The sequence below is a fragment of the Dryobates pubescens genome, chromosome 6, assembly GCF_014839835.1.
Source record: "Dryobates pubescens isolate bDryPub1 chromosome 6, bDryPub1.pri, whole genome shotgun sequence".
NCBI lineage: Eukaryota > Metazoa > Chordata > Aves > Piciformes > Picidae > Dryobates > Dryobates pubescens.
The window spans coordinates 13,363,869-13,378,646 of record NC_071617.1 but is presented as its reverse complement, the minus strand read 5'-3'; the positions used below and the strand labels follow the sequence as shown (position 1 = coordinate 13,378,646).

Below are 14,778 nucleotides of genomic sequence, written 5' to 3'. Positions count from 1 at the left end.
CACTGGTTGCATTTTAAGGAATGCCTAATGTGCATGAAGAAAACACCCTCTCCAAGTGTTACTGTAAACTTACAGAGCTGTGAAAAACTTGTCACTTTCAATTTAGGAGTTTCTAAATCTGAATATTCATAAGCATCCTAGTGAATGAGGATCCTCAAGTCTACCATGTCCAGCTTAATTCTTTTTTCCTGAGGTATACTGTGGTCATCTGGAGCAGGTGGTTCCCTCTCCTAATTAAGACAGGATGGAAAAAGGGATGTTCCACTTGCCTCCTGGAGGGTCTTCACGCTGAGCTAGCTAATTAGCGTTGGCTGAACCAGCTTCCTTGGGGAGAGGATCTCCTACATACCTTCCCTTTGAGTTTATGGCTCCACACAAACAAGTATCTGGTTGGCCATGCAGGTCTCCACAATTTGCAGGGATGGATTGAAGAGGCTGGGGCAAAGGCATGCTCTTTGCAATGCAGAACTGAGGAATTCTTTGTGAGGCATTGGACATTCTACCACCAGGTTTGTACTCCAGGGTCACCTTAAATGTTCCCAAACCCACCAGTGCAACTCCACCTCGAGGAAAGCTTGAAACTAGTCAAAGACAGGAAGATGCTAAAGCCTTGTATCTCCTCCAGACAGATCTAGCAAAACCCTGACTGTCCTGACAGCCTGGCACTGACAAGGTGATATACCACTCACTAACTTTCTGTATGTTCCAGAGAGGTGCTGGAAGAAAGAGCAGATGGCATGATGGACATTAGCTCAAACAGCAAGAAGTCAACATGAATGCAGTTGGCTTTGACTGGAGCTACAGAAGATCCCGTTTTCAGAGTGCAGGAAGTTTTCCTATCCAAAAAGCATTAATGGTGTCTGAAGTTACATGGCAACTTCACTGCAGGACTCCAGAAAAAAACCCCAAAACAAAACAGAACAAAACAAACCAAACCAAAACATCAAAAGATGTAGTCTGCTCAGAGTAAACCCTTAATAGCCGCAGAATGTCCACTAGTTCTACTGAATCTTTAAGTATGCTAAAAAAGGTACATTTAAGTAACCTTTGGATCTAACATTAAATAGCAATGCTCTGATTTTTTGCTTTTGATGTCAGTTTTCAAAAGGAATGCCAACTCTGTTCAAGAATGAGTTCAGTGTCTTCCCTTACTTTAAAACAAGGGGTTTGGAATAGTATATAGATGGTAGAGGGAGCAATCACTAAGATCAATTCCTCTGAATTAGTAAGAAGGTGGAGTAATGTTTATGCTGAGTTTTTTTGTATCTTCTGAGGATATTTAGCACAAAATTTTCTGTCTTGTCCCTCCCTTACCGTAACAGATTTCAGTATACAGTTGCTGTTGCCAGTTATTGCCCCTAAACAAATATAACATGGTGCCAACATTTCACTCTAAGTGATAGTTAGGCACTTTTCAGAAACCTTTGTAGTAGTGACATTTATGTATGTTTCTTTTTGGTATAATGTGCAGCACCATGGCTTTTGCTGCTTATATGGCATGCACAACAGAAATGGATTTGAAAGATACATGTATATGAACAAGTAATATAAGTCTGTTTACTTCCTGGCAAACTGCATGCTCTGACACTGAGCATCTTCATTTATCTGTAGGTCCTAAGTGAATGAGGCCCAATACACTTGCCATCTACAAAATTAGTAGTCAAGTACCTCGAAATTTCACTTTAATTTGCATTGAAAAATAAAGCAAAGACCACTCCCTAAGTAGAAAGTAGGAAATACATAAAAACCTGGAACCTATGTGAAATCCCAAATCAGGATCATTGCTTTTAGAATGGAATAGAATAAACCAGGTTGGAAGAGACCTTCAAGATCATCTGTGTCAAACCCATCATCCAACACCACCCAATCAACTAAACCATGCAACCAAGCACTCTATCAAGTCTCCTCCTGAACACCTCCAATGATGGTGACTCCACCACCTCCCCAGGCAGCCCAATCCAATGGGCAATCGCTCTCTTTGTGTAGAACTTCTTCCTAACTTCCAGCCTAAACCTCCCCTGGCACAGTTTGAGACTGTGTCCTCTTGTTCTGGTGCTCTTTGCCTGGGAAAAGAGACCAACCTCCACCTGTCTACAACCTCACTTAAGGTAGTTTTAGAGAGCAATAAGGTTTTCCTTACACAGAGAGCACAATCAGTCATAGTGACTTCTTTCAGATTATGGAATAGCAGTAAAAGGAAATACTAAGTCAGAAGTCCTTGGGACAGAGAGCACAGGAACATAAAACGCTATGGGACCAGAGGTGCAAGCAGAGAGAGGCATCGCTTTTAAGTTCAGCAGGTACAGAAGAAGGGTTGTGCAGAGTGCCCTGATCCTTAATATGATCAAAGGCTGAGTATTCACTGGTACAGCTCTTGCCATGAACCTTTCCCAAAACAACCCACAGCACTTTTCAGAAGCTGGCAGGATCTGAAGGATGGCAGGATTCATCTACAGGGGATAAAAGTGAAACCCCTATCACCAAAAAAAAAAAAGTTTTTTGTTTCTTTAACCAGGGAGAGGAAAGAACATATGAAGAGAATTTTAAATGACATGTATGTGTTCAAAAGGAAATAATTAATTTAGTCACACTTGAACATGAATATATATTCACTTCTAATTCATGCATGAAAACAAATGTTTTGTTTTCTCTTTGGCTTTATAAGGGCATGAAAAGTAACATTTCCAGCTAGCCTAAACCAAGTTTTTCTTCAGTGCTTTCATTGGCAAGCCAAAACTAAAATACCCTTAGAGCTCTGCCCAACCAGTATATTATTCCCTTTGTCCTGAGAAAACTGCTGGACCCATCTTACCCCTTATGTCTTGCTACCTCAGCCATAGCAAGCACTCCGATGGACTCAGGACCTAGAAAATACCTTTTATCAGTAAGACTGAAAGCGAGCACTTTGCCAGGCTGCAGTTAATTTGCCAGCCTGGGCAAATGCAGCCCATCAGAGCCCAAGTCCTCCCCTTCCTATGAGCCCCTTTTTTCTTCCCCAACTCCCAGTCAGATCTCCCCCTTTGTGGCTGGGCTTCTTCCCTCGTCCTTGCCACCTACTTCCCTTTCTCAGGCACTTGGGCAAGCAGTTACAAAAAAGACATGTAAAACTTTGGTTTGATGATTGCTTTTTAATGAAAAGCACAATTGCCAGAAGCTTCAAAGTGTCATGGCTAAACAAACTGTCAAGACTTTCAGTCTGTTTTGATGAAGACAGTGGTGACTTCTGCTTCAAAACTTACATGGAGTGGTCTGCGCCGCACACAAGGGCACACAGCAGAGACCTACCTGCGTCTGAACACTGGAGGTAACACAGCATCCAGACTGACCATTACAGGGCCCAAGACTAAGCATTCTCTGGTGCCTTTTTATTTTCTTTTGTACACACTGGCCAATGGGTCTGCATTAAGTACAGAGAATCCACCAGGTGAAAAAAAAAAATAAACCACTACAGGATCTCTCCATTTATTATTATTATTTTTTTTTTATTTTAGATTTGCACTCTTTTATTTACAACAGTAGCAAAATAACTTCAATCAAAATGAGGTTAAGATTATTTTTAACAGATGTTCACTGCTGGCCTGACCCAAAATCCATTGACGTCAATGAGAAGACTCCATGGGGCTTTGGATTGGGTTCTAATTGTCGGAAAAATTAATGTTATTGTAAACCACTGGTCAGTGCTGTCACATGCTCCCCTTCTGTGCCAATTCTATATGACCGGATAACAGACTCACATAAATCTGTTCCAACTGTTGGCTAAGAGGCTAAAGGACACAGAGATTTATCTTTTTAATTCTGAAGCACCCTGTTCCCCCCACCCCACCCCCCAGCATACCCCATAATACGACTGTATTGACTTGACAGACTCAGCATTATGGACAGCATTCATACAATCAAAACATTTCACAGTCAAACACTGGGTGGGAATAATAGAATTATTAATGCTGACTGTGGGAAGACAGCTGAACTACAGATATGCATCAAATGAGATATGTTGGTTTGTATACCTTTTTTTTCTTTTTCTTTTTGCCTTCTTTTTTAATATAGACCTGAAGAGAGGGTTGCACTTACTGTTAAGAAGACGGAAGTCTATAAATGGGTAGGAGCCACGGCGCTCGGAGAGAACCCCTGTCTGACCTCTCACCCGTGCATCTCCTGCAAAACACAAAATCCCCTGAGATGTTAGAAGGGCAGCTGCCTTTCTCTGCTGTTTAGATCTAGATCTATTTTCTGTCCAAAGCCATGACGTTACACTTGTCCAGTGGGAAAACTAAGGTCCAAAAAATCATCTCCCATGACATCCCCGAGTAATTGAGTAAAGCAGTACAGCTGATCCTCTTATCAGAAGACAGATAAAAAAACCCCTTGTGTTTATCTTCTTGAACAGCTTCTTCCCCAGTAAGAAAACTCTCACTGCTTCAGGAGTAGTGCAGAGGTCCATTTTTTACCCCCCAGACAAACCCAGTTGGATTATAATTGTAGTGGCATCACAAAGGTCTCAACCTTGGACTAGGTTCACAGGTGAACTGAACACCACAGCTGTAGGACTGATCTCAATAGCATGATGAAAAAAAACATCCCCAAACAAAATAAGGAGGTTTTTAAGGTGTTTGTTTGCTAGCTTGCTTGCTTGTTTGTTTTTGTTTTACTTTCAGCAATTTGAGCACTCTGGAAAATGTCAGCCTTCTCCTCAAACATCAAAGCTGCTTTATGTGAGTGAAATCTGATGTTCTCAGACAAACGTTATTCCAGAACTTTTAGGATGTGCATTTAAATGTCACAAAGTGAAAATACAATACTGAGAATTAATACAATTGTTTGATTCACATTGATTAATACCTGACTTACTACATAGTATTGATGAAATAGGAAAAAAAAACCACTAATAAAAAATGCTCTGAATGAGTAAGAGTCACAAAACCTCTCCAAGCATACTGAAGGCAGTGAGAAGCAAATGCCATTTTTATGTTTCCATGACTTTGAATACCTTGTGTTGCTTAGCCTGGAGAAGAGGAGACTCAGGGGTGACCTTATTACTCTCTACAACTACCTGAAGGGAGGTTGTAGACAGACGGATGTCGGTCTCTTCTCCCAGGCAAGCAGTACCAGAACAAGAGGACACAGTCTCAGGCTGCGCCAGGGGAGGTTCAGGCTGGATGTTAGAAAAAAGTTCTATACAGAAAGAGTGATTGCCCATTGGAATGGGCTGCCTGGGGAGGTGGTGGAGTCGCCATCACTGGAGGTTTTTAGGAGAAGACTTGACGGGGTGCTTGGTGCCGTGGGTTAGTTGCTTGGGCGGTGTTGGATTGGTTGATGGGTTGGACGCGATGATCTTGAAGGTCTCTTCCAACCTGGTTTATTCTATGTATATTCTATGTATATTCATCTAATTGTTTCATTATAGGCAAATAACAAGATAAAGCTATTAAAAATTCTCAAGTAAGATGAAATTTGGAGATTTTTGGAGGCTCAGGTTAGAATAAGCCAGCTCTTCACAACATCAGTTCCTCCTCTACACAAACACAGGCCATTGTGTTGAAATCGTGCCCACTACACTTCCTCAGACAGCTTGCACGGTAGGCCTCTCAAAGTTGTAATAATATTATTAATTATTAATTAGTTTGAAATGTGCTTCCTCTGGCAAACAAATATAGCATCTGTTTAATCTAAATAAAGATAATTTAATTTTTGGCTACCAGTGCTAGCTTCTACTGCTTCTGTTTAAAACCAAGCAAACGTCTTGCATAAAAGAAGGACCTTGTTAGATACCAGGGTTTTTTTTCTTTTTGACCTAATATTCACTTCAAAAGGGCTTAACAATTGGGTTTAAGGGAAGAATGCCAAGTAGAAATATTAAGTTACACATCTGAGGTGGAGAAACACTTCTGTGTCCTCTAGGGGTCCTTACAAGTATGAAAGACACAGGAGTGTGCACTCAAGATATTTCAAACACAGTCGTTTTTTAGTTTAAATATTAATCTGTTTTCTCTCATCCTTACTTTCACTTTGCTTTTTGTTTCCAGAGATGGAACACGTGTTCCCTGTACTCAGCTCCTGCTTGTCAACCCCTCGCTCTAAGGAACCAGCCCAAAACAACTCAAAGCTCTTCACTGACCTCACCTACCTCTCCTGAGAGCAAGGCCAGGAGGTGCAAACCTCTGCCAGCAATTCAGCTGTTGTACTTCAAAGGTATGATAATACTACGGGTCTACCTTTATCAGCAGTTTAAAATCAGTGCAACTTGTGGCAATGGAGGTATATAAACCTATCCCCTGTGATCCTTCTGTTACAGGGCAGAAAGGTGGAGCAAATAGCCAGGGAGATTGTACACCACCAAAGAAAGATTCATCAGCACCCATGAGTCAGAGCTAGCAAGGCAGCACCCGGACTTAAAAGCACTGCTCTCTGCCACTGGTAGACCCATCAGACTGGCTGATTCATGCAGAAAGAATAAGAAAGGCAAGTGCCTGGTACACATTTTATAAACCCCAAAAAAAGCAGGCAAGCTTGAACTTGTCACTAATACAAGCATCAGCAAACTAAGAATGGGTGTAAATTCAGAGCAGAGCATGCCCTGATTGAGACTTTTAATTTTTCTGTGTGCACCAGTGAACTAACAGGAAACTGAGAATAATTCCCTGCATTAACACAGTGATAAAGATGTCATTTGTGACTAAATCGACAAATACTTTGGACAAAAACCCCAAACCCTAAGGAAACTCAAACTCCAAAAATCGGAAACAAACCCAAGACGCATCATACCATAAACCCAGAAAGGCTGACTTTCTTTCTGGACATGAAATAATTTACCTATCAAAAGAGGTACCACAGTCCTAAAGAATAACAAAATCATGTATGTTTACATATTAAAAAAAAAGCCCAACTCTGATGTTCGTATTATGACCCCACATTTTGAGGAAGAGAACACTAAAGCAGAAAAAGGGAACACAGAAGAAAACACAATGTGTGCACTTACCAAAAGTAGACCATATGAGATAAAAGCTCATACTTAATTATCTCAAACAAAGCAGCTAATTGTTAGACAAGAGGAAAAAATCATTACTGTAGTGGATCTCAACCATATGGGTTTTGGTAAACATGCTGGAGAAGGCAAAAGATGAGTACAAAACCTGAAGCTGGAAAAGACTAAAAGAAAGAAGATCTCAAGGTGCACTAATACAAAACTTTCTCTTGGGCACAATTATTGTGTGATCTTTAGAAGATTCCCATTGGAAACAGTCTTAAAATATTTCATTATGATCTTGGGACAAAATTAGGAAAGCATTAGTAGGGAACTGATATATTATGAAGCTGGGAGACACCAGGTAAATGTATCTCAAATAAAGTTCACTGCTACTGTTGCTTTCTCTGCCCCAACTGCTCTATGGCCCAGCTACATGCAGCTTCTACTTTCATTTTACTGGTAAACCAGTTTCCTCTCATGGTGCTGCTGATGCTTCCTACAGAACTGAAGACTAGCCAACTCAGACATGTATGTACACTATTCAGGCCAGGGAATTCCAGTAAAGAGAGGGATCTAAGTTCATCTGAAATACTGTATGGGAGAAAGCTGAATTCCTTCTGGAATAAGTGAAGAGAATGACCTCTAGGAAGATGATCTGCACACTAAAGAGCCATTTCATAAAAGGAAAATCACCCTGGAGTAATGACTGCTGTTGATGAGCAACAGAGCTGGAGATGAACCATTCAGGTGTTCAGAAGAGTGTCATTATAAAGGAGATGAAAACAATTGAAGCACCTGATGGCTGCGTTATACACACTGAAAGGTGACCTGAAATAGTCAACCACTATACAGGGGAGACCATATTGCTCTCTACAACTACCTGAAGGGAGGTTGTAGCCAGGAGGCGGTTGCTCTCTTCTCCCAGGCAACCAGCATCAGAACATGAGGACACAGTCTCAACCTGCACCAGGGGAAGTTTAGACTCAAGGTGAGGAGAAAGTTCTTCACAGAGAGAGTTGTCAGCTGCTGGAAAGGGCTGCCCAGGGAGGTGGTGGAGTCACCATCACTGGAGGTGTTCAAGAGGGGATTGGATGTGGCACTTGGTGCTACGTTTTAGTAGTCATGAGGTGTTGGGTGACAGGTTGGACTTGATGATCTTTGAGGTCTTTTCCAACCTTGTTGATTCTATGATTCTATGATGATCGATACACTTGCTACCAGTGCTATGTTATTCAAACTAAAAAAACGTGAATGAGCTTTACTAAAACAGCAAACCTGAGGACCTATGGAAAATTACTGATTCTTCTGATTGGCTATTTGTGTCATTTCACATTTTTTAAATATATATAATAAAATTTTGAGCTCTCTCTAGCACTGTAGGAATCTATAAGCAGAAAAAAAATCCGCACCTCCGCAGACTTAGTAAAAGCCACTACAATCCTTATATTCGAGGATTATTAACTCTGCCCTCAGGGAAGGCAAGTTTCTGATGAGTCAAAGATGTTATCAAGTAGCTCTACCTCATGAATCTGTTATTTCAAAATATTTCACCAGGTGCCACCTAGTCTCTTTCCACATCATTAAAGAAAGATTAGTTAGGAAGTGGTGGTGGGCTGAATCAACCACACCTACCTTCCTCCATTTTTTTCTTGGCTCACTTATCTGGAGAACATTTATATTCTTCCCTATTACTTTTAATTACCTCCACGTACACTCAAAAGAGATACTAAAAACAGGGACTGCACCAGATGTACACCACACTGCATGGCTTTTCATTTCTGAGAGGCAAGGGCTGCTCATGGCAACATACCAGACTCTTTTTCTTTCACAGGAGACTTTGAGGACAACTTTCATCAGCCACCTGACCTTTACATCTCTTTGCTCTCCACCTTAAAATCAAGCTTAACAATTGTTCTGACAATTTATGCGATTAGTAGATTTAGATAAATAATCCTTTTTCAAGCAAAAGGAAGGATTCTGTGGAAACAGGGCAGGAAATTTTGACAGTTCATTGTGTTCCCAAGTGAAACAAGCAGGGTGAAGGGAAACAGCAAGGGTACAGGTTCTCCTTGGCTGCTTTGGGCTGAAGATGCAAAGCTGGAACATTTATAGTCACAAACATGAAGGGCTGAACCCTTGCTGGAGCCAAGTTACCATGAGAGCTTCCAGCTGGGACATCTCCCAGGGGCTGCCGTGCTTTTGAATTTTACTTTCCTCATTAAAACGGACAAGAAAACAAATCAAAAAATCCAAAGCAACCCACATAAGCTAGCAGGAGCCTTTACAGTATGTGCTGTGACTGACACAGCTTAGTCACAGGAAAATCAGATATGGGGCAAGAAACATGGTACTACTGTGGCCTAGCATCTGCAGAAGGAAAACAACTCCTCCAAGACTTGCCTCAAATGATGTGGGATTCAATGTCACTGAGCAAGCACAACAAATCAGGAGAGATAACTGGGCCGTAGCTGTGACAAAACAACAGAGCAGCTTCAAGCAGCCCAAGTTAGGACCAGCCACCAAATTACTGCTTTTATTTAGTACACAGCTCCATGTGGGAAGTCAGGAATACCACAGCAAATTCACAAGAGGATACAACTACTTATTCTAGCCAAGCTTTTCTGTAATTTTAATCCAAATATTTCCTAAGCAGACTGTTTTAGGACAGAGGCCGTAGTGGCCGCAGTGGAAAACTGAGTGGCAGCAGTCTCATGGACCCCATAGAGGACCTGAGTTTTTCACTACTTCAGCTATGGAAAGGCTGGAGCTTTCTGAGAAAGAAGACAGACTGCTGATGTTTTAAGTATCATAATGGTTTGAGTGGAAAGTTTGCTCAAAGAAGAAAATGTTGCTGTGTAAAAGTAGAAGATAGATTACAAGTAAGGTTAAAAACAAGTAGGATTACTAGTTATTTTTGATTCAAAGGATCTAAATTTGTGCTTGTTTGGATTATTTTCATTCTGCTGTATTAGTCTTAGAAATGTTACTATAAATTCTTGTCTGCAGAAGGCATTTTACACAGATTTCCTGATATGCATTAAGATCTTCACTGAACAAAAACATTTCCTCTGAACAGACACCACAAGTCTGATCTTAGAGGTTACAGAGACAGGGCAACTCTTCCTTCCAGTAGGAGAAACTGGGTGAGCAACCTCAATTCATCCTTTTGAAAGCACTGACATTTAAGCATGTAAATATTCCAAAACATGAGGTTTTCTGTACCATACAATGCCCGGTTCTACTCTTTCTGGTAACAGTCCTAACAAGGTCTAAAGTAGAGATTTCACCCAATGTGTCCTGTAGTTTCAGTGCAGGCAAAGGAAGGCAACTGTTGGAACTCCCTTTTTACAAAAAGGGGACAGAATGACAGCATAGGAGCCATCATTTGGTTTTGCAGATTCTTTTTTACACAGAAGGTCTCTCTGTTCCCCTATGAATGATTAATTTTTTTAAAATGAGTCAATTACTTGGTTTTCAGCTATTCAAAATTCCATCTCCAGCCCAGCAGCAGCTGCAGGTGAAATATTTCACTCATCCTCTCTTTTCTTATAAAACTCTGTTTTGGAGTGAATGGTGATACTTATGCTTGACATAAAATAGTGGCCCTGCCTCCCTCTACCCCACCAACTGTAACTTCTGCCCTTCTTTACTGACCAAAATCCATAGAGCTCCATCTTAATCTCTAAAATTATATTACCACCACTGCTTGTGCCAATTAGTAAAATGTAAGAGACAGATTCTGCCAATCTGTTCATAAAATCCTTCTCAATGCTGAAAGTCTCCTAGTAAATTCACCTTTGTACTGATGAATAGCCCATGTGGATATACAGCCAGAAGAATACTCTAGGATCCACAGGTATGCCTTTAACAGCTGGTCCATTCTGACAAATGAACACCTAGACTACAGTAAAAATAATGTTTTATATAGAGTTTTGAAATCGTCCCTTACACCATAACAGAACACATCAGTAACTCAGGATTTTGAAGAGAAAAATCTGAAAGCAAAGCTATTACAACATGCAGACTTTGGAAAAAGCACTTGCAGAAAACTGAAATCCAAGAGGATGAGAAAACTGCCAGAGAGAACCAGGTAGCTGCAGTCATCAGAAATTCAGATACTGAAGCAGTATCCCACATTGCCCTCTTCACAGGCCTGTTTGTTCTTGCATAAGCAAACACAGAGCTTGCAAAACTAAGTCGCGAACTCCAACTGAAACAATGGTCAGAGGTAGCTTTCCAAAATGTCAATATATTATATTGCACTGGAAATGCTTTCAACTGTTTCTGAGTTTGATAGTGGGCTACAAATTACTGCCTTAATCTAAGATTTATTTCATGTACTTGTAGGGGTAAGTCAGCAGAGAAGAGGAGGTGCCTCTGCCCAGTTAGTAGCACTTACAGAAACTCAATTGCCTTTCAGAGTTGCATGGTTTTGCCTTTGACTGCAGATGGAGTCTACAACACTTCTGTTCCTAAATTAGGTGTTAGGATTATAAACAGCATACTGGGGGAAGAATCTGAGACCTTGCCCATGAGGGTCATACTCAGATAACTGAGACTACACCAAAACTCTTACCTGTAAATATGCTTTTCACTGTGATTATCCCTGTGACTGTCACTATTTATTTTGTAATAAATATAATGGCCACATACACCTTCAGTTCACACCAGTGTGGACACACCCTCAAAACAAGGACTGTGTACGCCCATACGCTGTAGTGTTATCCCCACAGGCCAGTTAAACAAAAATCACTTGTTACGCAACAGTAACTGAAGTCCTGTTCTCTGTAACAGGAAAAAACCCAACAAAAACCAGCTCCCTCTCTGCTCCACTCTGGTGAGACCCCACCTGGAGTACTGTGTCCAGGTCTGGAGCCCCTGTTACAAGAAGGATATGGATGTGCTGGAACGTGTCCAGAGAAGGGCTGGAGGATGATCAGGGGCTAGAGCACCTCTCCCATGAGGACAGACTGAGAGAGTTGGGGCTGTTCAGTCTGGAGAGGAGAAGGCTTCGAGAAGACTTTATTGTGGCCTTCCAGTATCTGAAGGGGACCTACATGAAAGCTGGTGAGGGACTTTTTAGGGTGTCAGGTAGTGATAGGAGTAGGGGTGAAAAAAAAAAAAAAGGGTAGGTTGAGATTGGATGTTAGGAAGAAATTCTTCCCCATGAGGGTGGTGAGACACTGGAACAGGTTGCCCAGGGAGGTGGTTGAAGCCCCATCTGTGGAAGTTTTCAAGGCCAGGCTGGATGTGGCTCTGAGCAACCTGATCTAGTGTGAGGTGTCCCTGCCCATGGCAGGGGGGATGGAACCAGATGATCTTTGAGGTCCCTTCCAACCCTAACAATTCTATGATTCTATGATACTACTTGTAATGGGTTGGGGCAGATCCCCTCCCCACCACAGGCAGAAATAACGACTCAGGCAAACGGATTGCAAAAGTGATGGGAAGTTTAACTAGGAAAACAACAATAAACAACAATGAAAGTTTTACAGAGACCCACAAGCACCGTGACAAAGAGACAGATCCCAGAACATACCCAGGAACATCCCATCCCCACCTGGGGGTACACCCAAACCCTCCCCCAGGGCTCTTTCCTCCCCCCCCAACCCCGCCTTGGGCCTGGGCAGGCCCAAGGGAGGCAGCTCACGCCATTTTACCTAGGCAGCAGCAGTGGACGAAAGAGGAAGCGAAAACCCCGCATGGACTTTTTATAGGGGAGCAGGGCATTACGGGAATGGAATACCTGGTTCTCTGTGACCACCCCCTGGGCTGGGCCCACCCCTTGGGACCTCCCAGGTGTGGTCTGTGCAGTGGCATCTGGGCCAGCACCCAGCCTAAACCACCACACTACTGTGTGACACTATCAGTATTTTCTATACAAAAACCCCACAAGTTTATGTAAAAGTTCACACAAAATGCTACACCGCAGAACACAAAGAGAGAAAGGGCACATAAGAACATGGGCAAAAATTACAGACTACTTATTCACATACAAGCTTTTCATTTTGAAGACAAAATACAAATACAGGACTTTGCTGGCATGACTGTTGCAGAATTCAGCCAATGGCTTTTGTACGCAGAAGAGAAAAATAGAAAATGTTGACATCTGGTAGCAAAGGCTCAAGAGTTATTGAATTAAAAGCAAGAGACAGGTCCCAGAAAAAAAGAATCCAACAAGAAAGCACAAAAACTTGTATAAATACAGCATTATAAGCACAGAAGACAGCAGTCATCTATCACCACTTCCATACCTGAAAGGATCAGTTTAAACAACCATCTGGACTTTGGTAAATATTTTGCTTTAACTCCATTGTAACTACTATCTAGGAGGGTAAACTCAATAGTGAAAGATGAAAATGAAAGTCTGGAACAACAGGCAGCTAGGAAGAGACACACACTTAAATTCAATTTTTTGGGGGGAGGAGATCCTTTTATAATTCTTATTCTTGCCTACAATTTATACTATTTAGAATCAGTAGCATGTAATTGATGGCATCTTGAGAATTTCACTGCTGCTGTGGGCCTGAATAGTAGCACTTTGACTGACTTGAGGCTTATCATATCACTCCTGCTCGTTTTTGTCTTCCTAAATGGTTATATAGCATATAACTCACTCTGCATTAGAGGATGTAAGCTATGTCAGCAGAATCAGGTTCTTGCATTGCTGTTGTTGCTACTGCTCCAGAGTCTTGCTGGGCAGTGGTAAAAATTTCTGGTTTTCTTCTGTATGAAACTGAATCTAAAGTAACACCTTAAAGACTAAAGGATACATCCTAAAAGGTTAAGAGCTATAATAAAAAATAACCATAACAAAAACAGCTACAGCATGTTCTTAGCAACAGGTAGTAGGTCGTATTACCATGGCAACCTTGAAGATAGTATCTTACTGTCATGCTACTCTCATCCTTCTCCTGAATAAATTACAGCATAAATAAACCCCGTATTATTAGTTATTTGAATTGTACTTTTTGGATTCTAGACTCCTGCTAGACTCCCAACTATTAAAATAAACATGCATTTCAAAACAAAATTCCAAGAGTTGTATGCTTCCAACTCCATACACACAAATTTTCAAAGCAGGTTAAGTAGTTTAATACAATGACTTTCATTTTGTGCAAAAGAAAATGCACAAAGAATCGGTGTTTTGTCCAAATTCAATGTCAAAAAGAGATACAGCTTACAGAGTACAGATCTCTATCTGCAGTGCATTAGGTCAAGTTACTTTCATTGCTGGTGCCCAAAAGATGATTATTCCTCTCTCACAGCTACGCCAAGACCCTAAGTTATCCAAATTATACATTGTTTTTTCTTAACTGTAATAACATACTAGGTAAAGCTGCTCTTTCTGAGGCCCCTTTACAATTTTCCATGTATTGCTCTGCTCTTTCTTGCAGTGAGGGCCCCAAAACTGAATTTAGTATTCAAGGTGAGGCCTCACCAGTGATGAATACATAGAATACATAGAATAAACCAGGTTGGAAGAGACCTTCAAGATCATCGCGTCCAACCCATCACCAATCCAACTCCGCCCAAGCAACTAACCCACAGCACCAAGCACCCTGTCAAGTCTTCTCCTAAAAACCTCCAGTGATGGCGACTCCACCACCTCCCCAGGCAGCCCATTCCAATGTGCAATCACTCTTTCTGTATAGAACTTTTTTCTAACATCCAGCCTGAACCTCCCCTGGCGCAGCCTGAGGGCCGAGGGATTGCATTGACCAGTTACCCCAGTTACACTGATGGGTTGCACTGATGAGTTCATCAGCCACAAGGTATCACTCTCGTTTTCTGCTAAGGCACTGTTATGTAGA

The 14,778-nt window shown here is 41.5% G+C and overlaps 1 protein-coding gene across 3 annotated transcripts in view; it reads right to left on the bottom strand.

Moving 5' to 3' along the window:
• Nucleotides 1-14,778, bottom strand: part of PDE7B (phosphodiesterase 7B) — a 201,462-nt gene that overhangs the window by 32,802 nt on the left and 153,882 nt on the right. For all 3 annotated transcript variants that reach the window (XM_054162628.1, XM_054162629.1, XM_009911391.2), the window contains one exon: nt 4,072-4,155. In XM_054162628.1, the coding sequence (XP_054018603.1) occupies nt 4,072-4,155 (84 nt within the window). The remainder of the gene's footprint in view (nt 1-4,071; nt 4,156-14,778) is intronic.